Source organism: Salmo trutta, chromosome 29 (genome assembly GCF_901001165.1).
Source record: "Salmo trutta chromosome 29, fSalTru1.1, whole genome shotgun sequence".
NCBI classification, from domain to species: Eukaryota; Metazoa; Chordata; class Actinopteri; order Salmoniformes; family Salmonidae; genus Salmo; species Salmo trutta.
The window spans coordinates 6,001,805-6,029,745 of record NC_042985.1 but is presented as its reverse complement, the minus strand read 5'-3'; the positions used below and the strand labels follow the sequence as shown (position 1 = coordinate 6,029,745).

The 27,941-nt window shown below is 43.1% G+C and overlaps 1 protein-coding gene across 3 annotated transcripts; it reads right to left on the bottom strand.

The window, feature by feature from the left end:
- Nucleotides 1-27,906, bottom strand: LOC115166811 (GRAM domain-containing protein 2A). Of its 3 annotated transcripts, none has more exons than XM_029720651.1 (12): nt 27,586-27,906; nt 22,322-22,435; nt 15,118-15,169; nt 13,665-13,938; nt 12,477-12,580; nt 10,628-10,726; nt 9,639-9,710; nt 9,043-9,102; nt 4,409-4,586; nt 2,357-2,450; nt 1,716-1,820; nt 1-1,491 (listed from the first exon to the last, which is right to left on the bottom strand). In XM_029720651.1, exons 1-12 carry the CDS (start codon nt 27,708-27,710, stop codon nt 1,488-1,490), a joined length of 1,281 nt encoding a protein of 426 aa, XP_029576511.1. In that variant the 5' UTR covers nt 27,711-27,906; the 3' UTR covers nt 1-1,487. The 3 variants fall into 3 exon arrangements, with proteins under 3 accessions (XP_029576511.1, XP_029576513.1, XP_029576512.1); XM_029720653.1 differs by having other exon boundaries at nt 13,665-13,737; nt 27,586-27,905; XM_029720652.1 differs by lacking the exon at nt 27,586-27,906 and adding an exon at nt 23,789-26,523.
- Between the last annotated feature and the right edge of the window lie 35 nt (nt 27,907-27,941).

Genomic DNA, 27,941 nt, shown 5'->3' with positions numbered 1-27,941 from the left:
TCAAGATCAAATGGCTGTTTATTAGAAACTGTCACAGTTGGGTTGTACAGTGTTAGTCTTGTAATGGGTTGTTTAGGGGTGCTACAGGGTTAATCTGTTCTCAGTGTATTAGTAACCGTCACAGTTGGGTTGTACAGTGTTAGTCTTGTAATGGGTTGTTTAGGGGTGCTACAGGGTTCATCTGTTCTCAGTGTCTACAGGGACAGTTTGTTCTTTCACCATTGACTGAAGATCAGTGACCACTATTACATAGTTGCAGATGTGTCTAGACCCAAAACAGACCAGATAATACATACTAAGTTATGGTAGTAAAGTATACCGTACATACTGCAGCTCTGTTTCCTCAACAATATTACTGTAATAGTCAAAGTGGGGTGTGTTTGTTCCTAATGCATCTGTTCAGACATTCTGAGTAAAAGAACTAGAAATCTTTTGCTAGTTTTCTTCCTGGCTGAAATGCAGATTTAACTTTTAAGTTTACAGAGTGTAAGAAAGAAAACATATTTTTCACTTCAGTCAATGTCTTCATTGTTTACTCATTCAGACAACAGTGTTCAGTATTTAGATAGGAGACGGATAACTCACTGTGACACATTGTGTCTGGCTAAAGGTAGCTTACAAAGCTGACAACTGGCATTTATACAAATTAAAACAAAAAGACAAGATGTTATACTAAACAATATTTTTCAGAAATGAAAGAGTACCATCCTACCCACTTTGGTAAACATATACCTGTGGTGTCATGATAACACAAACAGAGTTAAAGAACAATATTTCAACATTTAAAAAGTCAGTCTAGGCTGGATACTTTGCAAATTGTATTGCACTGTTTACCAGGAATAACATGCCTGTTAGAATGGCAACATAGTTAGACCTCATTGATGATGATGAACATTTGAAATAGTGGACTGATCCTCATAAGTTCATATGGGCAATTTTTTAAAATTCTGTAAAGCCAATATTGGCTTCTTCCACTGTCAGTGTGTTAATGCATCCAAATCCTTTCCTTGAAAGTACCATATATTTATATATTTCTGAAAGATGAATGGTTTTGACTTTTCTCTGAAGTCCTGTAGTTCATTCCTGGTTGAGTTGACGGGAGGGAAAAAACACAGTTGACTCTAATGTTGGCAAACATGGCCAGAAATCTTCAAAAACCATCAGACAAACTCCACCAATCAGAATCCTTCCCAGTCCTGACTCCCAGCCATTTCAACCAATCCCGGGCTTTTCAGTCCATCCACAATTGGTTTGAGTGTAGTTTGCTGGCGCTTCAATCGGCCTGCCCATTGTCTTTCACCTGCAAGTGTCTCTTACCTACAATAAAATGGTGGAGTTGGGGGGGGTTTGCCCTCTTTTAGTCTACAATGAAGTAAAATCCTGAAAAATAAATAGTCTGTTTGCATAGTCTGGAGGTGGTCACAGAGAGGAATGTATCCATAAAGGGAGACAGTCAAGTGGTATTGGATCACAGTGCAGAGCAGCACTTACCTAGGAGGAAGAGGCCAAAGACAATAGAATTGTCAGTAAAATAGCTTTCCCTCCAAAAATGTGACATTTGAATAACAGTTATGAACAGGATTTTCTGAGGGTGGAATCCTAATTTAATAAACGTAACAGTTTATTCTAACTATTATTATTATCAGTAGTATAAAACAGAATGACAAAACAGTTACACACACACTTGGCTAAAGTTAAGTCTGGCTCCACCTCACCTCTCTCGGGGGGGCCGTGTTGGGTTGTTGAGGAAGGACAGCTGGTGCTCCAGGCTGCAGACACGGAAGGCCAGGTAACAGGAAGACAGGATGAGGAGGATGATTCTGAAGTAATGGACAGTAAGGTTTGACATTAGGATGTACCAAGTGTGTGTGTACACTAGGTGGCAGTAAAACTGGATTATTTTGTGATCATATCCATTTTAGAATATTAAATTAGGCCTTGTTCAGATTTTATTTCACAGATAAAATTCGTACCAAAAAATGTTGAGCATAATGCTGCCAATGAATGTATATTTATTCGACAACACAAGGTAAATATTGTAATTACTTCACCACCATGGACTATTTATTGCCTTAACTCCCTTATCTTACCTCATTTGCACTCACTGTATATAGACTTTTTGTTCTACTGTATTATTGACTGTATGTTTTGTTTACTCCATGTGTAACTCTGTATTGTTGTATGTGTCACACTGCTTTGCTTTATCTTGGCCAGGTCGCAATTGCAAATGAGAACTTGTTCTCAACTAGCCTACCTGGTTAAATAAAGGTGAAATAAAATCAAATAAAACAATGATGGTCCTAATGATATGATTGTTGCTGTGAGGAAGCCAGTTGTGGGGCATGGAAATAGTTACAGTATGATGAAGAACTTGAGAAGCTGATATTCCATCGGGCCCAGCTCTGGAACAGGCTCTGTTAGTAGGATCTTCTCTGTCTCTAAGCCCCGGTCTACAACACACACACACACACACACACACACACACACACACACACACACACACACACACACACACACACATTAATATAGCCATCTAATAGACTACGTAGGTGATAGTGTATTGTTGCTTACAGATGCCATCAAATATAGTGTGGTAAGTTGCAGGTGCCTACGGGAGCCATTCAACAGTTTTGAAAAGAAAAACCCCCCTGAACATTCTGCTCCATTGCACTTCATTGTAAAGTGCAAGGACGCTAATATATATGTGACCACATCTGGCTGTGCAAAAGTATTGTATGTATGCAAGTGGGTCAAAGTTTTTATTTGATCAATCTACACTCAGCTTTTCCAACTCTTTTGCAACCCCAGACAGTTACGTCATAGTAAACACATCTTAAACAAATATGAAATATGGAAAAAGTCCACTATGACAATATGCACCATATGCAGTAGATAAGAGGTAGAGGCAGACTGTCCTATATCAGGGATCATCAACTACATTCAGCCATGGGACCATTTCCTCTAGAGCGGATGGTCAGGGGGCCGGAACATTATGACTAATCATTTGTAGACTGCAAACTGACCGCAAGAAGACCAAACAGATATAATATTTGACTAAAACAATAATTTCAAACCTTGCTTAAATTTGTTTATATAATAAATCTCTATAATGCGTGGGAATACTTTGGAAGAGATTTCCCAAATTAAAATCACTTGGAGGTGATTTGCTGGTGTTTTTACAGTCGTTTATGCCCCCCCCCCCAAAAAAAAATGAGGCAGTCAGTTTGGGAAACCCGTCGTATATGTCATAGTAAAGCCTGCATACAGACGTCACAATTATGAGACAATAGTAGTGTCATGTACTGTATACATAACTGGGCACTTTATTCTAGTCTCTTTCAGATCATCTAAATGTAGCCAACAGTAGGGTACAGCAGTAGGGTTCAGTAGGGCACAGTAGTAGGGTTCAGTAATAGGGTACAGTAGTAGGGTTCAGTAGGGTACAGTAGTAGGGTTCAGTAATAGGGTACAGCAGTAGGGTTCAAGGGTTCAGTAGGGCACAGTAGTAGGGTTCAGTAGTAGGGTTCAGTAGTAGGGTTCAGTAGTAGGGTTCAGTAGTAGGGTTCAGTAGTAGGGTACAGTAGTAGAGTACAGTTTGTAAGGTACAGCAGTAGGGTACAGTAGTAGGGTTCAGTAGAGCACAGTAGTAGGGTACTGTAGGGCACAGTAGTAGGACACAGTAGCAGGGTTCAGTAGCAGGACACAGTAGCAGGACACAGTAGCAGGACACAGTAGCAGGACACAGTAGCAGGACACAGTAGTAGGGTACAGTAATAGGACACAGTAATAGGACACAGTAGCAGGACACAGTAGCAGGACACAGCAGCAGGACACAGTAGTAGGGTTCAGTAGGGCACAGTAGCAGGGTTCAGTAGGGTTCAGTAGGGCACAGTAGCAGGACAGAGCAAGTCCCTACATGCTAAAATCTCCATTTGGTGCTTAATCCTGTATTGCATAAGAGGGTTGTGCCCATCCAAACACAACTCTCCCTTCCCAGTTCCCCTCCTACACATAATCAGGGATTTGAACATTCTGCAAACATGTGATGGCCCAGCCCCCGCCGGCTAACATCAATGGATAACTCCGGCCAGGAGTGGACAAAGCTGAACACCTCCAATCTCTTAATGCACCAGAAAAAATGCAGAGCTCACCTCATGTGGCAGAGCCTCAATAGATATGGCTATTATATTATGCTATTCATGAGAAATGCTGTGTTCGCCATTGTATCTGTCAGTTTGTCAACCTTTGTGAAATTAAATACACGAAAAATAGGTTGTCCCTAGCCTGGTCCCAGATCTGCTTGTGTCGTCTTGCCAAACCCCTACGGTCATTCTCATGCCAAACAAGAGTTGGCTATAATACAGCATAAACCAATGTTGGTCCAGGCTAGGTTGTCCTCCCTTTTCACCTTCCAGAGGCTGGTCTGTCTGGAAGGAGGAGTCCACCGCAGTCAGGCTACCGGTGGAGCTACCCAGGAGGTCAGGGAGGGACGAGGACACGGACACCACCGAGGGTTTTCTCCTCCACTTCAGCACCGGAGGATACTCATCCACCCCCGGGAACTCATCCGCCACTGGGAACTCATCCTGGAGGTATAGAAAGGAAAGGGGGATACCTAGTCAGTTGTCCAACTGAAATGTGTCTTCCGCATTTAACCCAACCCCTCTAAATCAGAGATGTGCGAGGCATTATTGATCTGAATTGACCAAATCTTCAGGAAAGAAAGTGTTCCACTCTCTCAATGCTGCATAGTTTATCTACAGTAACAGTCAGAAGTTTGGACACACCTAGTCATTCAAGGTTTTTTATTTTTTTTAAACTATTTTCTACATTTTAGAATAATAGTGAAGACATCAAAACTATGAAATAACACATAAGAGCTAAAAAAAAATCTAAATATATTTTAGATTGTTCAAAGTAGTCACCCTTTGCCTTAATGACAGCTTTGCATTCTCTCAACCAGCTTCATGAGGTAGTCACCTGGAATGCTTTTCCAACAGTCTTTTAGAAGTTCCCACATATGCTGAGCACTTGTTGGCTGCTTTACCTTCACTCTGTGGTCCAACTCATCCCAAACCATCTCAATTGGGTTGAGGTCGGGGGATTGTGGAGGCCAGGTCATCTGATGCAGCACTCCATCACTCTACTTATTGGTCAAATAGCCCTTGCACAGCCTGGAGGTGTGTTGGGTTATTGTCCTGTTGAAAAACAAATGATAGTCCCACTAAGCGCAAATCAGATGGGATGGCGTATCATTGCAGAATGCTGTGATAGCCATGCTGGTTAAGTGTGCTTTGAATTTACCAGCAAAGCACCCCCACACCATCACACCTCCATGCTTCACAGTCGGAACCACACATGTGGAGATCATCCGTTCACCTACTCTGCGTCTACAGAGCGTCTTACAAAGACACGGCGGTTGGAACCAAAAATCTAAAATTTGGACTCATCAGACCAAATTACAGATTTCCACCGGTCTAATGTCAATTGCTCATGTTTCTTGGCCCAAGCAAGTCTCTTCTTCTTATTGGTGTCCTTTAGTAGTGGTTTCTTTCCAGCAATTTGACCATGAAGGCCTGATTCACACCGTCTCCTCTGAACAGTTGATGTTGAGATGCGTCTGTTACTTGAACTCTGTGAGGTGCAATCTGTGGTGCAGTTAATTGCTGATTTCTGAGGCTGGTAACTAATGAAGTTATCCTCTACAGCAGAGGTAACTCTGGGTCTTCCTTTCCTGTGGCGGTCCTCATGAGAGCCAGTTTCATCATAGCGCTCGATGGTTTTTGCGACTGCACTTGAAGAAACATTAAAAGTTCTTGAAATTTTCCAGATTGACTGACCTTCATGTCTTAAAGTAATGATGGACTGTTGTTTCTCTTTGCTTATTTGAGATGTTCTTGCCATAATATGGACTTGGTCTTTTATCAAATAGGGCTATCTTCTGTATACCACCCCTACCTTCTCACAACACAACTGATTGTCTCAAACGCATTAAGGAAAGAAATTCCACAAATTAACTTTTAGCAAGGCACACCTGTTAATTGAAATGCATTCCAGGTGACTACCTCATGAGGCTGGTTGAGAGAATGCCAAGAGTGTGCAAAGCAGTCATCAAGGCAAAAGGGTGGCTACTTTGAAGAATCTGAAATATATTCTGATTTAAAACTTTTTGGTTACTACATGATTTCATATGTTATTTCATATTTTTGATGTTTTGACTATTATTCTACAATGTAGAAAATAGTAAAAATAAAGAAAAACCCTTGAATGAGTAAGTGTTCTAAAACTTTTGACTGGTACTGAACATACCTATATCCATCCATCCATAATCAAATCTATGACATATGAACTAGACATTATTAATACATATTACGTTCATATGTTACGAAGGTCAACTGTCATACAAGATGGCTGCAAGATGGCCCACTCAGGAGAATAGTCATTGAGACAGAGTAAGAGTCAGACAACAATGAACCAAATATTGATTACTTCCATTTTTTCCAGGAAGTCATTGATAAGGTCATTGTTGAAGGTCACAGAGGGGCATGGCCATGGCAGACTTGGGTCAGCCTACTCTTACACATATCTAGAGACAAGGTTACATATGGATATTGATTCATAAAAAATACAGTACATACACTTTAGAAAAACGTTAATTATTTATTATGATTACTCATTATTAGACTAATAGGGTAGCAGTAGGGCACAGCAGTAGGACAGCAGGTGGAACACAGCAGTAGGATACAGCAGTAGGACAGCAGGTGGAACACAAAAGTAGGACACAGTAGTAGGACAGAAGGGTGGAACACAGCAGTAGGACACAGCAGTAGGACAGCAGGTGGAACACAGCAGTAGGACAGCAGGTGGAACACAAAAGTAGGACACAGTAGTAGGACAGAAGGGTGGAACACAGCAGTAGGACAGCAGGTGGAACACAGCAGTAGGATACAGCAGTAGGACACACACATCCTTTCTGTTTTGGTTTTCATTGTAACAGCTGCATTCGAATGACTGCAATTACAGACTCAGATTGTAGATAGTACAGCTTTATAGCTTGTGAGTCAGCTTGATATTCAGACCGGCGATTTCCTTGTTAACCACAACAGACTTCTTATCTTAACCACGGGCTAATAGATGTTATTTCAGTAGAGAATCAATTTGACACAAAGCACAGCACTGCTAATGGTTCTGTGTTTAGTGGAGGAGCAGCAACACAAGGAAAAACAGAATGTCTTATAGGTTATGACACAGACGTTAACCCAAACACGTCTTATAGGTTATGACACAGACGTTACCCCAATAATGGATATTCTGAAACTATCGTTATCTTTTGTAATACTGTAGTTCCTGCGTTATTCATCAGCTAAGACATCAGCTACGACATCAGCTACGACATCAGCTACGACATCAGCTACGACATCAGCTACGACATCAGCTACGACATCAACTACGACATTAACTGAGATATTAACTAAGACATTAACTAAGACATTAGCTAAGACATTAGCTACGACATTAACTAAGACATTAACTAAGACATTAACTGAGACATTAGCTGAGATATTAACTAAGACATTAGCTAAGATATTAACTAAGACATTAACTAAGACATGAGCTAAGATATTAACTAAGACATTAACTAAGACATTAGCTAAGATATTAACTAAGACATTAGCTAAGATATTAGCTAAGATATTAACCAAGACATTAACCAAGATATTAGCTAAGATATTAACTAAGACATTAACTAAGACATTAGCTAAGATATTAACTAAGACATTAGCTAAGATATTAGCTAAGATATTAACTAAGACATTAACTAAGACATTAGCTAAGATATTAACTAAGACATTAGCTAAGATATTAACTAAGACATTAGCTAAGATATTTAATTTAATTTATTTTATTTATTTCACCTTTATTTAACCAGGTAGGCAAGTTGAGAACAAGTTCTCATTTACAATTGCGACCTGGCCAAGATAAAGCAAAGCAGTTCGACAACATACAACAACACAGAGTTACACATGGAGTAAAACAACATACAATCAATGATGCAGTAGAAAAAAATAAGACTATATACAATGTGAGCAAATGATGTGAGATAAGGGAGGTAAAGGCAAAAAAATGCCATGGTGGCAAAGTAAATAAAGTATAGCAAGTAAAACACTGGAATGGTAGATTTGTAGTTTGAAGAAAGTTCAAAGTTAAAATATAAATAATATGGTGCAAAGGAGCAAAATAAATAAAATAAATAAATACAGTAGGGGAAGAGGTAGTAGTTTGGGCTAAATTATAGATGGGCTATGTACAGGTGCAGTGATTATTATATTAACTAAGACATTAAGACATTAACTAAGACATTAACTAAGCAGTTAACTAAGACATTAAATAATACATTAACTAAATCCAGAAATGAAGTAGACTAGGGATAGGCAACTTTGATGGGGGTGGGGGCCACATAAAATCTGAATTCATCATAAAGGGCCGCAGTTGCTCCCCGCCGACATAATTCATAACATTGTTAGACAATTACAGCTGAAGGACAGAACTACATAAAATGATATAATATAATATATATCATTACTAGACAGGTACAGAACTACATACATTTAAAATAAGAAAACACACTTTCATATTCTTATGCCTTAGCAATCCATGCAACATGTACTCATAATAACGTCTACACTGCAGTGATCCATTTTGTTACAGTTGCTTACTGTTACAATTGGAAATCCTGATCCTAATCTCGCAGAACCAGTTGTTCTGTAAACACTAGCGAGATTCTCACATCATTAGGAACCACCCGTGTCCTTGATTCTCCCATTTGACGTCAGTACTGTTCATAATAATGTGATTCATGTTGTACTTGTGTACATTATGGTTGGTCAATACTCTAACCAATAAGAGACATGGATCAGTCTGGAGTTGGTCAATGTTCTAACCAATAAGAGACATGGATCAGTCTGGAGTTGGTCAATGTTCTAACCAATAAGAGACAGGGATCAGTCTGGAGTGAGGGGCTAGAGTCCAAAGCTTACTTACCAGAGATAAGGTATGGGGAACCTCCATGTAGTGTTTCAAGCTCAGACTCTTCCCATTGACCTGGAGAGGGAACAATGAGATATGGGAAATATTCAGTACAGTATTTTACAATAGACCTTTTACAATAGACACTTTTAAGGACAATAGACCTGTTGATGTGGGAGTGAGCTGGTTCAGTGGTAGATGTGTGTGTGTGGTGTGTGTGTGTTCTCTGACCTGGAGGTGTGTGTGTAGTGATAGCCAGTGTGTGTGTGTGTGCGCGTGTAGTGGTAGCCAGTGTGTGTGGTTGTGTGTGTGGGTGAGTGTGTGTGTGTGCGTTCTCTGACCTGGAGGTGTGTGTGTAGTGGTAGCCAGTGTGTGTGGTTGTGTGCGTGTGTGTGTGAGTGTGTGTGTGTTCTCTGACCTGGAGGTGTGTGTGTAGTGGTAGCCAGTGTGTGTGTGTGTGTGTGTGTGTGTGTGTGTGTGTGTGTGTGTGTGTACGTAGTGGTAGCCAGTGTGTGTGGTTGTGTGAGTGTGTGTGTGTTCTCTGACCTGGAGGTGTGTGTGTAGTGGTAGCCAGTGTGTGTGGTTGTGTGAGTGTGTGTGTGTTCTCTGACCTGGAGGTGTGTGCATATCCTTCGGAGCACGTCATACACACTGTCCCTGGACAGCAGAGACACAAAGACATACTGCAGTACGGACGGACAGGGGGAGAGAGAGCGAGGGAGAGAGTGAGGAAGAGAAAGAAAGAGCATTAGCCAATTCAAATGTGAATGAAAGCATACACACGCACGTACACTCCCACTCATGCATGCACACATGTAAACACATGTATTAAGCATTTCATCATGTGCTCATAAAACCGATGTCAGGAAGATTTATAAGATCCATTAGGACATCAACTCATTACTAGGAATGCAATTTTTTCTAAATAGTTATTGTGAACAGTAACTCAATCTACCACGGTTTATATTTGACAGATTACGGCTTAATCTAGTAAATTGACATAGGATATTTCAATAGTGATATTCCATTCCTCTTACATGGTGTCTGTACTGTACCTCTACTGAAAACACCACTCTTTCATAAATCATTTTCAATGAGAGTGTATGAATCCTTAAATCACTTACCAGACAATAGACAGTCATAAAATATCAGAAATTAAAGATGTGTATTTGTATATATTATGGATCCCCATTTGCTGCTACTCTTCCTGGGGTCCAGCAAAATTAAGGCAGTTATCCAATTTTAAAAACATTACAATACATTCACAACGGATTTCACAACACATTAAGATTACAGAGCAATAAGAAACATTTTCCAGACATTTACTCCAATGTAAAGGAGCAGGCAGGCAGGTGAACCGTTCTCTCCCACACACTGGAGAGGAACCAAGAAGGGACACTACCAAAATAGACTGCGACCTTGACACCCTTTCAGTGTTACCGAACCATGTGCTGACTTGCATTAGCTTAGCATGTTAGCATGAGGTGTTGTTTATTTTCAATCTACCTGTGGTTGATGGAAAGAACGTGGTGCGGCGCTAATGCCAGTTAGCTGTGTTTCCATTCACTGTGCCCAGAGGCGCTAAGAGGCTAACGCTCACCTTCTGACTGGTATCTGTGGTGATGGCTAGGCCGTTGGGCACCAGACCTGCTGTTTTGTGCTTCTTTACCAGCCTCACAGAGACCACGGGGATAGCAACCTATGATGGGGGAAAGAGGTGGGAAAAAAGAGGACACAATAGCATACCTTGTAGAGAGGGGGGCATACTGGGCCAGACGCGGGGGGACATACTGGGCCAGACGCGGGGGGACATACTGGGCCAGACGCGGGGGGGACATACTGGGACGCGGGGGGACATACTGGGCCAGACGCGGGGGGGACATACTGGGCCAGACGCGGGGGGGACATACTGGGCCAGACGCGGGGGGGACATACTGGGCCAGACGCGGGGGGGACATACTGGGCCAGACGCGGGGGGGACATACTGGGCCAGACGCGGGGGGGACATACTGGGCCAGACGCGGGGGGACATACTGGGCCAGACGCGGGGGGACATACTGGGCCAGACGCGGGGGGACATACTGGGCCAGACGCGGGGGGACATACTGGGCCAGACGCGGGGGGGACATACTGGGCCAGACGCGGGGGGGACATACTGGGCCAGACACGGGGGGACATACTGGGCCAGACACGGGGGGACATACTGGGCCAGACACGGGGGGACATACTGGGCCAGACACGGGGGGACATACTGGGCCAGACACGGGGGGACATACTGGGCCAGACACGGGGGACATACTGGGCCAGACACGGGGGACATACTGGGCCAGACACACTCTGACTAACCAGCTTATTGCAGGCCAGAGAGCCAGAGACAGGTGCCGGGTCTTAATTTGATCACTCTTTTGTTGCTGAGAATTTTCCTGCACTGCAGATGAGCTTCACGATTTACATAAATTCACTGAAAACCTGCACACACGCACGCACACACACTTTGATTTGATTGGGCGCACATGATTTGCTCATGGACATCGGCTGCCTGGCTAGCAGCTCCGTCGGCTGCCTGGCTAGCAGCTCCGTCGGCTGCCTGGCTAGCAGCTCCGTCGGCTGCCTGGCTAGCAGCTCCGTCGGCTGCCTGGCTAGCAGCTCCGTCGGCTGCCTGGCTAGCAGCTCCGTCGGCTGCCTGACTAGCAGCTCCGTCGGCTGCCTGACTAGCAGCTCCGTCGGCTGCCTGACTAGCAGCTCCGTCGGCTGCCTGACTAACAGCTCCGTCGGCTGCCTGACTAACAGCTCCGTCGGCTGCCTGACTAACAGCTCCGTCAGCTGCCTGACTAACAGCTCCATCAGCTGCCTGACTTAACAGCTCTATCAGCTGCCTGACTAACAGCTCTATCAGCTGCCTGACTAACAGCTCTATCAGCTGCCTGACTAACAGCTCCCAGCACATTGTTCCAATTGGAAGTGGGGTTGAAGGTGAGTAGTGACATAGTTGGCCTTGGAAGTCTCAGCCTACTTCTCTCTGTCTGTCCATCTAGATATTGAGGGTCCTGCGGTCCTGTCTACTTCTCTCTGTCCATCTAGATATCGAGGGTCCTGCAGTCCGGTCTACTTCTGTCTGTCCATCGAGGGTCCTGCAGGCCTGTCTACTTCTCTCTGTCTGTCCATCTAGATATTGAGGGTCCTGCGGTCCTGTCTACTTCTCTCTGTCTGTCCATCTAGATATTGAGGGTCCTGCGGTCCTGTCTACTTCTCTCTGTCTGTCCATCTAGATATCGAGGGTCCTGCGGTCCTGTGTGGCTCAGTTGGTATTAGTGTGGTGCTAGCAATGTCAGGGTTGTGGGTTTGTTCCAGCTGGGGTCACACATTCTAAGATGTATGCACTCAGATAAAAGTGTCATATATTATTTATTATTGACGATCTGTCTATTATCTGCCAGGCCTAGACTTACCTTGATGTCCTTGCCAAAGAGGTTGGCATAGAAACACAGCCAGTTTCTGGAGATATAAAGACGGCCTTGCAGCAGGATGTCTCGGAGCAGAGCGCAGGAGTATACTGAGGGAGAGGAGACATAAACAGGTTAAAAGTAGCTGCTAACTCAAGACAAGGACATTGCTAACACTGTTTGTAGCTTCTCACTAAAAATGTATGCACACATGACTAAGTGGCTTTGGGTAAAAGCGTTTGCTAAACGGCATATATTATATATAATTATAGCTCATGTGTCTTTGACTTGGCCTATAGATGCTTCTAAAATAGGTTCATAGGCATTGAATAAAGTAACTGGTACGTACATATCAGTTAAACAGATCAAAACTTTATTTACCATCATCACTTTACCCCTAGTCTAAAATAGAACAGGGCTGGGTTTCCCAAAAGCATTGTAGCACTATGATCATCTTAATTCCATTGAATCTAAATGGACGAAAGTTGATCTTAGTGCTACGAAGCTTTTGGGAAACCCAACCCTGACCTAATCTGCATAACCTGACCTCAAACCATACAACTTCCTGTTCAGGGCCTGAGGGCTGGTTACCCTTACCAGAAACCATTACTAGAAATCCTTTCCAGAAACTCAAAAAGTGATGACTAAAACTCATACAGTATGTGGGGACAGAAACATAAGAGAAAGTATATACTTATTGTAGATAACATTTGACAGTGAAAGTACTTCTACTAAAAATAGTAATTAGGGCTGGAACAATACCAGTATTGCGATACTCGTAGTATCATGGCAAGGGAACAAAAACACAAAGTGGATTTCATTTCTTTAGGAAAACAGCACTAATGTTGGAAACAAACATCATTATGATGTCATCCAGAGTCACATGTATTTATTTTCCATCTGTAGCTCACAATATTTTACATACAACAGGTTTTTAAAGGACTGAAGAGTTAAGTGTGTTTGTTTTCATTTTTGACATGGGAAAAATTAGATGCTACCGTAGCTAGCAGGTTAGCTAACGGTACATAAACAAAGCATATGGAGCTAATAGGGCGATAGCCTGAAGTCAATGCACAGCATATAGACAGTAAGCTACAGACATGCTACAGTCACTAGCATGTTAACCTAAATAAACATACATCATACAGAGATACTACAACAGATGTTAGCATGTAGCATTGTTGTTGACAGTACCTTTCATTAGGATCTCGTCCTTCGGAACGCACTGGAAGAGTTTGTGGTACTGCGAGTTGTACTTGCTGACAGTCTGAGCAGAGGGACAGGGCAGAGTCATGAGCAGTTCCTTGGCTGGCCTCCCTCCCACCGGCACCGGCAAACCGGCAGCCGCCCTCTCTCTCAGAGGACGAGAGCTCTGCTGCACCAGACTCAGCATGCTGGAGCCGCACACACAGCCGCACACACACACACACACATCGACGGCGTGGCGGACCCCACTGCAAGACACAGACTGTCCTCCAACTCGTCAGATGTCAACCGGTGTCCTTTGTGCAGGTTTGAGGGGGCAGTTCTCCGTTAGACAGACACACACACACACCACTACGACACAGTGTGCACCTCAGACCATCACTGAACCCTTTCTCTTTTTCTCTCACCCTTCAACACTGGTCTGAAACCCGACCACACACACTCTCATACACTGCCCTTCTCAGCCACAGACACCCTGAGTCCTCCCTTCCTGCCTCTCTCTTGCTGCCACTCTCTCTTGCACTCTCTGTTGCTGTTTCAACACGACAGTGCACAGTGACTCCCCCCTATGCTCACACCATGCGAGCCCAACCCATGCTGCTGCCTCCTTACCCTCCTATCCTTGTCTTGATAACAGCTTGCTGGCCACAGGCACCACCCCCTCCCTCCCTCCTCTCTCACCAAGCACATGAGACAGTCAGAACTGTCACCCCTGTTAATATCTGCAGCCAGCTGGTGTGACTGTGGGGCTCAGCAGCTCTACTTAATATTCCCCTTTGGGAGACATGGAGATAATAATCGCAGCTACGGTACAGTTCCTTTAATCTGGCATGATGGCCTGCTGATCTCGACAAAAGAGAGTGGGTTTGAGTTAATGGATGACCTCCTCACCTATTGAATAACCGTTGAGTTCTGAGCCTGAAGAATACAATCAAATCACCGGTACTACATCTTAATGGCTGGAGATAATCAGTTGTTGGGGCTGGATTAGTGGGATGTTTAATAGAGTCTCAAGGCTACTATCAAACCTTGGTCTAAGTCTATAGACAGATCTAATACATGTTTGTATTTCAGGATTGCAATGCATCGTTTAAATTGTAGCTTAGCCTCGGCCACCCTCGATACTAGGAAACTCCTCAAAGGACCACTCCTAAAAGCAAGCAATAACAGGGTTCACTGTCACACAGGTCTTAAAATCAGTCAGTGCATATTAATTGTGCATAAAAAGGTCAAATGAACTTTATTCCAGAATGTGCAGTACATATGAGAGGTAAGGGTCAACCAATATAAAGTGTAGAATATAACTCTGATAGGAAATAGACAATTGACTTGGCCTGCATCCAACTCGGCTGTAATTGGCTTATCTTTGTTAGGCAAGATGCAAAATCAATAAGGTACAGACATGATCTATAATACATTAGAAAGGAAACCTGCTACTCACCGAACCCCTGTAGCATTTCTTCACATCTTCATATGATAGGTCGTCAATCAACCTGTGAAGGAAATGAAGAAGGAAATGGTGTGAAAAGAAGACATCTTCTAGTGTTTTAATATATCAGGCCAGTGACTGTTTGTTTAGAGACATAGACTCAACTAAACACTATCGTGAATATCATGGTGATGTAGCTTTTCCACTGGTCCACAGGGATTATATTGATCTCATTAACACCTATTGGATCATTTGTTTGATCTTAATCTTGGAGAATAGTGGGACATTTCAACTATAATCTGATCCAACTGTAATCTGTGAACTCTGACCTCAGCATCAAATCAAACAGTAGTAGTGTATATTTGTCTGCTGTTTATGACAGTAATGTCGGCATGGTTCAGGGTCGGCTACCAGACAAACATGTGCAGGACTGTAGAGAAGGGAAGCAGACGTGACAGCAGACAAATGGTATCTCACTCAATCAAACAGAAACAAACACTACGCGACCACACAAACACGACCATACATAAAGGGAGGTGAATGTGCTTTAATAAAACTGGGATGACTAGTTACATTATGGAAACTCAGTGCTCCCCCCCCCCCACACACACACACACTCTATTTCGTACATCTGACTGGCAAGCATGAGTACAAGCACAAACATGTGTGCAAGCAAGCAAACACACACACATTGCAAATACAACCCATATTTATGTTGATTTATTTTCCCTTTTGTACTTTAACTATTCACACGTAATATGGCATTTGAAATGTCTTTATTGTTTAGGAACTTTTGGGAGTGTAATGTTTACTGTACATTTTTATTGTTTATTTTACTTTTGTTTATTATCTACTTCACTTGCATTGGCAATGTTTACATTTGTTTCCCATGCCAATAAAGCCCTTAAATTGAAAGAGAGAGCGAGACGTCAGCATGCTTCAGTTCCGCTATCCAAACCAAACGAGTGTGCCCGCGAGGCTTCGGCTACTGGCTTCGGCTACTGGCTTCGGCTACTGGCTTCGGCTTGCATCAAGAAAAAATGTTGTGTGCCTGAATAGCCGAGAAAACCCTTACCGAAGTCCAAAACGAACAAAAACGTCATCAAATGTCGTCATAATATATTCACAAACTCTTCTGAGCTGTTTCTGCTGGGAAGCATGCAGACGCCTTTATAAAGAAAGAGAGGGGCTCCCAGAAAGGTTGATCACATTGTTCTCTTAGGGGACATTTAGCTAGTTAGCAGGCTACTAATATAGATCTTGTTCTATCAAACCTCTGAGGTAGAAACAGCCCTGAGACTGGTGTATTCATACCAATGATGTATATAAACCCTGGATTGTTGATGCTATGCATAGACGTGTTAGCTGACAACGTCACGAAAAGGATGTGCACGCTTCAATGGGGCAGAAGTCTGTGTTGTTGTGATTCTGGATGTGCAGATAGCTAGCAACAATGACAAGAAGCTGCCATGAGGGGAATCGTAGGTGGCTCATTTCAGCTAGTTTTATTCTGTTCTTGATAACATGTCTTGTTTTGAGGTGTTTTGACTGATGTCACGTCTATGCTAATATGGCTAAAATTCGCTAGCTAACCAACAACTAACAATATGTGTGAGACAAGTGCTCATAGTGCAAATGTATGAATGTTATCAATAAACATTGGAGACAATATATAGTTTACATGTTGAAAACAGTCTAAGGCGTGTATATATAAATCATTGATTCATACACACCAATATATACCAATACACCAACAACTTCCCACGAGACATCGCGGTACTCTCAACTCTGACCTACTTTAACAAACTACCTGTTATTATGTGAATACAAACATACAACAAGCTAAACAAAATTCATGGAAAACCCTCAAATCAAATCAAAATGGCGTGCTGGTTTATACAGTAGCTATACTGCAAAATGTTGAATGAGCAAGCCTTTTCATCCATCCATCCACCCTCAGTGTAGAAATAAAGTGTGTGTCTATATCTGCTGGTTCATTCTGCTGGTTCATTCTAGTTGATTCTGCTGGTTGATTCTGCTGGTTCATTCTAGTTGATTCTGCTGGTTCATTCTGCTGGTTCATTCTAGTTGATTCTGCTGGTTCATTCTGCTGGTTCATTCTAGTTGATTCTGCTGGTTCATTCTAGTTGATTCTGCTGGGTCATTCTGCTGGTTCATTCTAGTTGATTCTGCTGGTTCATTCTGCTGGTTCATTCTGCTGGTTCATTCTAGTTGATTCTGCTGGTTCATTCTGCTGGTTCATTCTAGTTGATTCTGCTGGTTCATTCTAGTTGAGCAGCAGGGAGAGTTGGGAGGTGTTAAGACATCCTGTGGGGTTTGTGAGGAGAGAAAATAGATCCTGCTTGCAGCTGAGCACCACGGCTGTGAGAGGAAAGGGGCTGCATGTCCCCGGGGCTAGTGAGACCATCGCCTACTGCAAGCTGAAATCAGTAGGCAGTCTGTTGCACAAGTACTGTAGTACAATGAGGTTGAGTTTGAGTATGGATGTGCACAATCCTGGTCAACTGGGCTGCATTGTTGACCGGTTTTGTCTTTAGGATCAGTTTTTGATTTGATCCAACGGAGAGATTTTCTAGTCGGTTGCTGACTTTACATAACATGATCTAGTGAGAGACAAATAAAATACCATGATCTAGTGAGAGACAAATAAAATACCATGATCTAGTGAGAGACAAATAAAATAACATGATCTAGTGAGAGACAAATAAAATAACATGATAAAGGTCTCACTCTCTTTTTCTCTCTCTCTCTCGGGAAAGGTTGTTTGAGGAAAAGGCAATGTTTTCATTCTATAAGCATCTGCAGTAAACGGGGGATCTTAGCAACCCTGTGGAGGATAGCTGGGGGTTTTATTTTCTCCTCTTGGGACAGAGCTCTGCCTCACTCATATCATCCTCTAGTCAACAGAGAATGCCTGTATTTATCTTCCATGGATAACATTTAGCAAGGCTATATCTATTCTTTATTACAATGTTGTAATTTATTGATTTTTATTTTACCTTTATTTAACCAGGTAGGCAAGTTGAGAACAAGTTCTCATTTACAACTGCGACCTGGCCAAGATAAAGCGAAGCAGTTTGACACATACAACAACACAGAGTTACATATGGAATAAAACAAACATACAGTCAATAATACAGTAGAAAAATAAGTCTATATACAAAGTGAATAAATGAGGTGAGATAAGGGAGGTAAAGGCAAAAAAGGCCATGGTGGCGAAGTAAATACAATATAGCAAGTAAAACACTGGAATAGTAGATTTGCAGTGGAAGAAAGTGCAAAGTAGAAATAGAAATAATGGGGTGCAAAGGAGCAAAATAAATAAATACAGTAGGGGAAGGGGTAGTTGTTTGGGCTAAATTATAGATGGGCTATGTACAGGTGCAGTAATCTGTGAGCTGCTCTGACAGCTGGTGCTTAAAGCTAGTGAGGGAGATAAGTGTTTCCAGTTTTAGAGGTTTTTGTAGTTCGTTCCAGTCATTGTCAGCGGAGAACTGGAAGGAGACGTGGCCGAAGGATGAATTGGCTTTGGGGGTGACCAGAGAGATATACCTGCTGGAGCGCGTGCTACAGGTGGGTGCTGCTATGGTGACCAGCGAGCTGAGATAAGGGGGAACTTTACCTAGCAGGGTCTTGTAGATGACCTGGAGCCAGTGGGTTTGGCAACGAGTATGAAGCGAGGGCCAGCCAACGAGAGCGTACAGGTCGCAGTGGTGGGTAGTATATGGGGCTTTGGTGACAAAACGGATGGCACTGTGATAGACTGCATCCAATTTACTGAATAGGGTATTGGAGGCTATTTTGTAAATGACATCGCCGAAGTCGAGGATCGGTAGGATGGTCAGTTTTACGAGGGTATGTTTGGCAGCATGAGTGAAAGATGCTTTGTTGCGAAATAGGAAGCCAATTCTAGATTTAACGTTGGATTGGAGATGTTTTATGTGAGTCTGGAAGGAGAGTTTACAGTCTAACCAGACACCTAGGTATTTGTAGTTGTCCACATATTCTAAGTAAGAACCGTCCAGAGTAGTGATGCTGGACGGGCGGGCAGGTGCAGGCAGCGATCGGTAGAAGAGCATGCATTTAGTTGTACTTGTATTTAAGAGCAGTTGGAGGCAATGATTGAGGTAATGATTGAATGTTTATAAAAAGGTTCTAAAATGTTTATGGGCACCAATTAAATAATTAAGACATGACAATAAACATGGGCATGGGAGTTCTGCTGAATTGATTTCCTCAACATTTCAGTTTTGGTGGGGACAATCCAGAACGGCTTATTATCCTGTAATATTGTACAGTAAAGACAAAGACAATATGCTCGCTCCACTCCTCTAGATATTTATTGTCATCAACAGGTGCTAAGAGTAGTGGCAACACGTTTATTACTTTGAACAACAAAGCTGATATCTATCGTGGGTAGGCACCATATTAGAGAGGTGGGTGAGTTGTTAATACAGTTTGTCCCTCTGCCTGCCTGCCTGCCTGCCTGCCTGCCTGCCTGTTGGAGGCTGGCTATAAATAACAGCTGGTCTGGTTCCCAGGTGGAGGGAAGCATGGTTATTGAAAAACACAGGCACTGTGCTCTGTTTCTCACTCTCCTGTTTCTCTCTCTCCTGCAGTAAACTACTGGAATACACCCTCTCTGCTGTTCTTTTCATCCATCTCCCTGTAGTAACCTACTGGAATACACCCTTTCTGCTGTTCTTTTCATCCATCTCCCTCTCCCTGCAGTAAACTACTGGAATACACCCTCTCTGCTGTTCTTTTCATCCATCTCCCTCTCCCTGCAGTAAACTACTGGAATACACCCTCTCTGCTGTTCTTTTCATCCATCTCCCTCTCCCTGCAGTAACCTACTGGAATACACCCTCTCTGCTGTTCTTTTCATCCATCTCCCTGCAGTAAACTACTGGAATACACCCTCTCTGCTGTTCTTTTCATCCATCTCCCTGCAGTAAACTACTGGAATACACCCTCTCTGCTGTTCTTTTCATCCATCTCCCTCTCCCTGCAGTAAACCACTGGAATACACCCTCTCTGCTGTTCTTTTCATCCATCTCCCTGCAGTAAACTACTGGAATACACCCTCTCTGCTGTTCTTTTCATCCCTCTCCCTGCAGTAAACTACTGGAATACACCCTCTCTGCTGTTCTTTTCATCCATCTCCCTCTCCCTGCAGTAAACTACTGGAATACACCCTCTCTGCTGTTCTTTTCATCCATCTCCCTGCAGTAACCTACTGGAATACACCCTCTCTGCTGTTCTTTTCATCCATCTCCCTCTCCCTGCAGTAAACTACTGGAATACACCCTCTCTGCTGTTCTTTTCATCCATCTCCCTCTCCCTGCAGTAAACTACTGGAATACACCCTCTCTGCTGTTCTTTTCATCCATATCCCTCTCCCTGCAGTAAACTACTGGAATACACCCTCTCTGCTGTTCTTTTCATCCATCTCCCTCTCCCTGCAGTAAACTACTGGAATACACCCTCTCTGCTGTTCTTTTCATCCATCTCCCTCTCCCTGCAGTAACCTACTGGAAAACACCTTTTAGATATTTGAAGACATAAAGATACCAAGACTATTCTGAATAACAATATTCAAGTCCAGCAGAGTCCAACAGTTCAAAATCTATCAAACATATATGTCCCTTGTCTTACCTGAACCTTAGTCATCAGGCTTGAAAACAAAACAGGACATTGATTTATGCAGGAACATTGTTTATCTTCCTGTGAGAAGTGGAACGTGTAACCAGGGCTGCAGTGTGTCTCAAAGTGTCCTTGGCTGCGGCGCTGAATAGCAAAGCTAATTACAAGCCTGAGGAATGATACATTAGAAAGGGAATACCTCCCTCAGGCAGACAAAGACAGATTCACAGTCAATAATTCAGCTGAAGAAAAGAGAAAATGAGGCAAAGAGCACAGAGGTCAAAGGTGAGAGGTCAATGCCATGACCTACCTCTGTGTCGTTTTGGTATTTACTTGAACTATCACCTTTCCATTTGTAATTTGGCTGAACTATCACCTTTAGGACAGAAACCTAGTGTCTGCATTCATCTAAAACCATAGGAAAGGTGAAGCAACATGGTGGACACTGGCCAGCCATTTGCTTTCCCTTCTCTGTCTTTCACATCAATTCATGAAGGAAACAAAATAAGGAAAATAAATCCACTGAAGACCAACGAGACGCACCCATGAAAATAAATCCACTGTAGACCAATGAGACGCACCCATGAAAATAAATCCACTGTAGACCAATGGGACACACCCATGAACAACACAGTTCAGAGTTCCCACCCACTAGTCAATGACAGAGACAACACACCACAGTCACAACACACCGCGGTAGCCTACCCTGCCAAATCCCATCCCAGGACAGCTTCACCAGGATTAGAATACCCCTCCTGCCTTAGATCCTGGTTATATAAGCCCCAGCAGCTCCACAGTTAGAGCATCCTATTTCCTATATAGCGCACTCCTTTTGACCAGAGTCCAATGGCAATATAGGGAATAGGTTGTGGCATTTGGGACTCAGCCTTGAGAACGACTTGTCAACGCCACGTGGAGTCAGGTGACACCAGATGGTCACACCAGGTGACGTGGAGTCAGGTGACACCACCGTGACGTGGAAATAGTCTATACAGAGGACCCGTCTGCTTGTGTTAATAGTCTATACAGAGGACCTGTCTGTCTGTCTGTGTTAATAGTCTATACAGAGGACCTGTCTGTCTGTCTGTGTTAATAGTCTATACAGAGGACCTGTCTGTCTGTGTTAATAGTCTATACAGAGGACCTGTCTGTCTGTCTGTGTTAATAGTCTATACAGAGGACCTGTCTGTCTGTGTTAATAGTCTATACAGAGGACCTGTCTGTCTGTCTGTCTGTGTTAATAGTCTATACAGAGGACCTGTCTGTCTGTGTTAATAGTCTATACAGAGGACCTGTCTGTGTTAATAGTCTATACAGAGGACCTGTCTGTGTTAATAGTCTATACAGAGGACCTGTTGCTGTGGACATGAGGCAGAACACTCATAATAATGTGTAAAAATCAAACAAGATGAGAGTTGAACTAATCAGCCAAATTCTCTTTCTAGTTGTATTTAAATTCAGCCACCAACCAGTTCATTGACGTCCGAGGGATAACTCCTATAGACAAAGATACTTTTAAAAAGTATGTGTGTGTGTACATGTTACCTACCTGAATTGTGGATGGCCTCCTTGAGTATCCTGGTGTTTTGAGGTCTCCAGGTCCTGTGTTGAGATGAGGACTCCCTCTTCATTCTGCTCATGGTGTTCCGTCATGGTGTTGGGCCTCAACACACAGACCACACAGTGTTGAGCTGTCATCAGTGATCCACAGGCTCAAAGCATGTGTCATGTATTCTAACACAGCTCATATCCATGCTTGGACACACCCATTCATGCAAATTCTACATCAATATACAAGCGAATATGCACAGGTTAATGAAGCTGTGCACTGGGCCTGGGTGACTTTCTCATGCTCTTTCATGCACACTGTTGAGCAACCACTTGTGCTCCTCAAACACACGTGCACACCATTCCACTAATTCACACACACGTACACTGGATACGGTGACCATTTTGGGAAAGGCTGTAGTTACCACATCCTCTGTATAGTCACAGGTGTGACTGACAGATAATAGCTTTGTGTTCTCTAGAAAACCCCTGACTCAGTCTGGCCATTTATCACATGCTGAGTTTCCTGCTTATTATCTCTGATTGGCCTGGTTCATTCCATCTGAACCAATGACTTCTCTGTACGAAAAAGCCTCTTCCTGTTGCGGAAGGTCCTAGTTCAATGGTTCCCACAGAAATCCCCCAGCCTGTCCATAACCAAATGAACTGTAGCTAGCCAGTCAAAGTAGATGAGGCTGGTGAACAATAGCTTCTTGGTTGCTGTATTCAACTATTCCAGCTGCAAACAGGTGTCTATGGTAAATTAAAAGTAATGAAACAGAAGCAAACTTTTTTAGAATGAAACGCAGATGGGAGAAAACTAAAGCAATTAATCATAGCTCCACATTGGGGAATATGAGAGAGGTCATCTTAAACCCCTCTTTACCTAAAGACATCTTTAATCCTCCTAAAACCTTCACTGGCCGAGAGGGAGCAACTTCAGGGCTGGGTATCATCATTTCCAGAAAATGTCACCAAATTCTACGGCCCGTTGGCGTGGACATTGTTTACCCATAATACCCTATTAAACCCCTCCATTCCCCGAACAGTCAGAAGACCAAGGGACATTTTGTCACGTGTGACTCGTTGTTATCAATTGGACAAACAGAAAGTCATCAGGACAGCAGAACTGGAGGCCCTGAGTTGTGCACACTTGGTCTGATTTAACAGTGGGGCAGATTGGTGGGGTGAGCCATTTCCCTTCATTTGCTGAGAGCAGACTTTTCTGTGGACCAAGTCTCTGTGTTCTGTGAATGCAGCACAAACACAACCTGAAATTGTTGTTTCAAGAGACGGTAGCCAACACATCACAAGCTATGGACGTTCTTGTCAATGTCAACTTTGGTTATAACAGAATGACCAGAAACAACATGAGACTGGAACCAAGTTATGCAAACGAAAAACGGTTTGGGTGGTTGAGACACCAAGCAATGATGATCTGAGATGTTAACTAGTTTGGAATACTTACAAGAAAACGATCTGTGGAATACAAATCAAAACGGACCTCTTGGCTCCTTGTACTGAGTACTCTCACTCTGACTTGGCTTCTAACAGTGACAAAGGCCACACCATTGTCCATATATGAATGTTAAATGTGAGCCTTCATCCCTCTCCTTCTCCTCCTCCTTGTCCTCCTGCTGATTAGGGCACATCTACAGAGCCATCACAAGACGTCCTCCAATCGAATTAACTCTAATCTAGTTAAGCTAGCTGCAGTTTCTAGGACCTCTATTGTTAAAGGTGCATCACACCATTTCTCCTTCACCTCCCTGTCTCGTGGTCTTCTCTAGAGTGACGGGGAAAACAAACAGGTCTGCGTAATGGACACAATCTAACGGAGGCTATAGGCTGTCAAGGTCAATGAAGTTCCAGGTAGAAGTTGCAATGAGCCAAAACAATACAACAACCTCTATATAGTTATCATGATATCTAATTACACAATACAGTATAATGATACATACTGTACAGATCATGTCATCTTTCATTGATGATGAAGCCATTCATATCATCCATCTTCTGTTAATTGTGACCAACATACCCCGTAAGCAGTCAGTGGTAGCCTATACCTCAAAGTCTCACACTCTCTCTGTGTCCCCTCACACCCAGAGAGGCTATGATGCGCTGCTCCCTCTTGATCACAGACAGTGTCTGGTGGTGTCACTTTACTATAGCGTCAGACGGGGCTGAGAGAGGCAGGCCTCAACAAGGATCATTATCAATCTCAGCTATCTTATTCCAGAACAGCTGACGCTTACAAGAGTCAGCAATGGCAGGACAAATTGAAGTCTAAGCCAAACCATGGGGAATAAATTATCCTTAAGAGCATGTATTAAAAAGAACACAGAATGTGATCAACCATTTCTCCTCTCTCATGGATCACCACAGCTGTGCAAACCAAAGGGCTCTTCAAGCTGAACGCCTGCAGTCAGGTGGCCTATTAATTACAGTTGTGCTCAGTCAAGGTAAGGGAGGAAGTGGAGTTGGATTTAATAGGGGCCCCGAGTACTTTAGCTACTACCTGCATCTGAAAAAGGCATGCTTTGCATAATTGGCTGCAGCTGGGTTTTGTCATATTGTGGTCCTGATATAGCCTAATCCCTAATATATCTGTAGCCTCCATTATTAGTAGTTATGAAGGCTAGTCCATATTTGTACCTGTAGCCTACATATGGACTAAAATCAGGCAAATTGTGATGCAGGTAGTTGTCTATGAAACCATAACACAAAGAAGGACTTTGTCCTGTGAGATACTGTATCTACACTGCTACACTACAAGCGGACACTGTAGAGTATATAGGCTTCCTGGACCGGTTCTCTGGACCTGTTCTCTCCCCACAAGATAAATAAGATGACAATATGAGTGGAGGTTGGTCAATATCCAGTTTGTGAGTTTGACAGTTACTCTACAGAATCATAGACAGGATGTACTTGAATTGCAAGGCCAGATCATTTGCAAAATGTTTTGTTTGACACATTGCTTGCATTTATACTGTAGCCTACATGTTTTCGAGGTCTATGTTGATGTGTCTTGAACAATTCGTCACCACACAAAGTTACCTAACAGGAAATAAAAGTAATTTGAATTTCAAAGGAGCTACATTGAGGGCTCCTTTCAAGCAAACGTGAGTGTGTAGAGGGTGACACCACTTGCGCCCCTTCAAAAGGCTCTGATTAGGTAGGCTACTGTCTACAGTAAACACGCGTAGACCAGCCGTCACTGACGCGTACATAGATTTAAAGCCACATAGGCTAAGATTTCCACAACTAATTAGATATAACCCCTTGGTTTTTGAAGAATATGACTCAAATACGCAAATGGCATTAGTATGACTGTCTACCCTTATTTTAACCAAAAAACGTATTGTAAAAAAAGTAGCATACTGTACCTACATTGTTTAAAGTTTTGTTGATCCTTGGTCAACAAATGCGAGCTTCAAATAATTTTCAGAAACAAATAGTGTAGGGATGTCACTCATTGAGCACTAAACATAGAAAGTATAGAGGCTAAAATGTGATAAATAAATCTGACCATTTTTATACAGTAATAAGCCTGTGATAAATTAAACACAAGTTATATAATCATTTGAGGTTATTGGCAGGACGGCCCCAATTGATTTACAAACTAGGCTAATAACCTGCTTATACAGCCTGCCCTACTTCATACATCTGAGGTACTTACATTAGGGCCTAGATTCATTATAAACAACTTATGCTTTTGACAACTGTCAATAAAAAATAGACGACCAACTCCAGAGATGAGACAGACTAAACTCACGCAATCTTTGCCTTTACGAATAACCTTCCGCAATGTACCGCTGCACAGGTAGGCTAGTCGTCTTATTTTATTCAGCCAAAGTAACGGTCATGTCCTCCACAACGTTGAATTGGTACCAGCCACAGCTTCACATGTCGCAAAGGAGCTATAGCGAAATGTCCATGGGAAAAAAAGAAATTGAATTGCGAAAAATGACACAATTTGAAACAAAGGGACATGCGGCGAAACAACAAGCACTTGCCGCGTGTCAACTTGTAGCGCAGGGAATCCGTGAGGTTGGTTGAGAATACGCCACCGCTGTGTCATTCACGGCTTGGTAAAACTTTGATCAACGGATTTAAAATAACCTAATCGTGCGATTACGCTCGCTTGTACTGACCGTAATGATACAACCGAATGCAATTTAAATCTATATATTTCTTATAATTCCAAGGCAGAACGTAACTGCACATTTTAACCCTACTGAGTGGTGTAAGCAAATCACATTAGGCCTACCATAATAGCCATTTCAAGTAAGATGTTTATAATTGTTATATGAAGTTGATTCAGACTTTATATGGTAATACAACTGATAAATCCATGTCTGAGTTGAATAAATTATACGTCAATAAAATGCCATACAATTTTCCTGAGTAGGCCTAAGGCCCCCCAAATATAGCTGTATTTGGTCTGTTACAGTTCAAAAGTTATTTTGAATAACACTGCATATTGGTGTTATTTAGCTTGTGCAGGGAGGACACTGTGCAAAGATCTGTGGTGCTGAAAATCCTGCTACTAGCGGGAACACCATACCATCACCACCATGACTTTTACTCTCCATCATGCTAGTATTATTTCCTGCACCAGACCAGTTTTATATTGTTACTGTATCCCTTCTATTCAATGTACCCCCATCAGTGCTTATAGGCTAACTGACTACCAGAACACATGAGTCTCTGATATCCTTTGACCTTTCTGTTGCCACTCTGAGGATGCACACTCACCCCCTTGAGCTCTATTAATCATGGAACAACGTCAGGGGTGAATAAAGTCAACGTAGAGGACAGACACGGTTTACACTGTGAATACACAACACCTGCCTGTGTGCTGTGAGCATACTAATACATTTAGAGAAGAGGCTAGCATAGACCTTATTTACTAGTAGTATAGAAGGTGGATGTTCCACAGCTCTGAGGTTCAGGGGAAAAGTCACATCAAGTAAATAGAAGTTGCATCTCAGTTCAAGGAAGCCATTACACAAACCTCCACACTAGGAGAAATCCCACCGCTGTTCCTTATGCTTGGACTGTACAGGACGGTTTCTTCAACCCTAAATATGGCTACTACTGGACTAGACAGCAAGTTCCAATGGAGAATCTTCGTCAAGAGTGCATTTTAGACCAGGAATGATCTTAATCTGGGTCTGAGAAACCAACCTAAGTATTTCCTCACCAAAGAAAGTGAACAGGTAACAGGGCTGACTGACAGTGCAGGTAACAGGGCTGACTGACCTGGCTGGTATCTTCTGGTTGCAGGGACCATGGGGTCGGTGGTGGTGGTGGTGTCGGTGGTCCCGGCCTGTGGCCTCGTCGCCTGGCAGGGCCTCAGGGCTGGCTGCGTAGATAGTGCATCCCATTAACCCCTGCGCTGTCAGCCACCGCACCCTTGTCGTCGCAGAGCAAGAGGAGCCTCCGCTGCGTACTACCGTGCCGTACCGCGTCCCCACGTCGTCCCTGCCAGTGAGTCTCTACCCTGCTCCTCCTACTCCCAGGCGCCTGCTGTAAAAGCCATTGCCTCAGCACATCTCCACCCTCTCCTCTCGCTAACCCCACTCACCCACCTCCCCCCGGACCTTACTCTCCCTCCC

What these genes read in the sequence shown, in the direction of transcription:
- LOC115166811 (XM_029720651.1), bottom strand. Translation starts at nt 27,710, where the DNA reads ATGGGATGCACTATCTACGCAGCCAGCCCTGAGGCCCTGCCAGGCGAC. An exon ending in TCTTTGGCAAGGACATCAAG is followed by an intron (nt 10,727 to 12,476) that starts GTAAGTCTAGGC and finishes CCCCCATCATAG; the next exon opens with GTTGCTATCCCCGTGGTCTC. An exon ending in TTCCCCATACCTTATCTCTG is followed by an intron (nt 4,587 to 9,042) that starts GTAAGTAAGCTT and finishes CTATACCTCCAG; the next exon opens with GATGAGTTCCCAGTGGCGGA.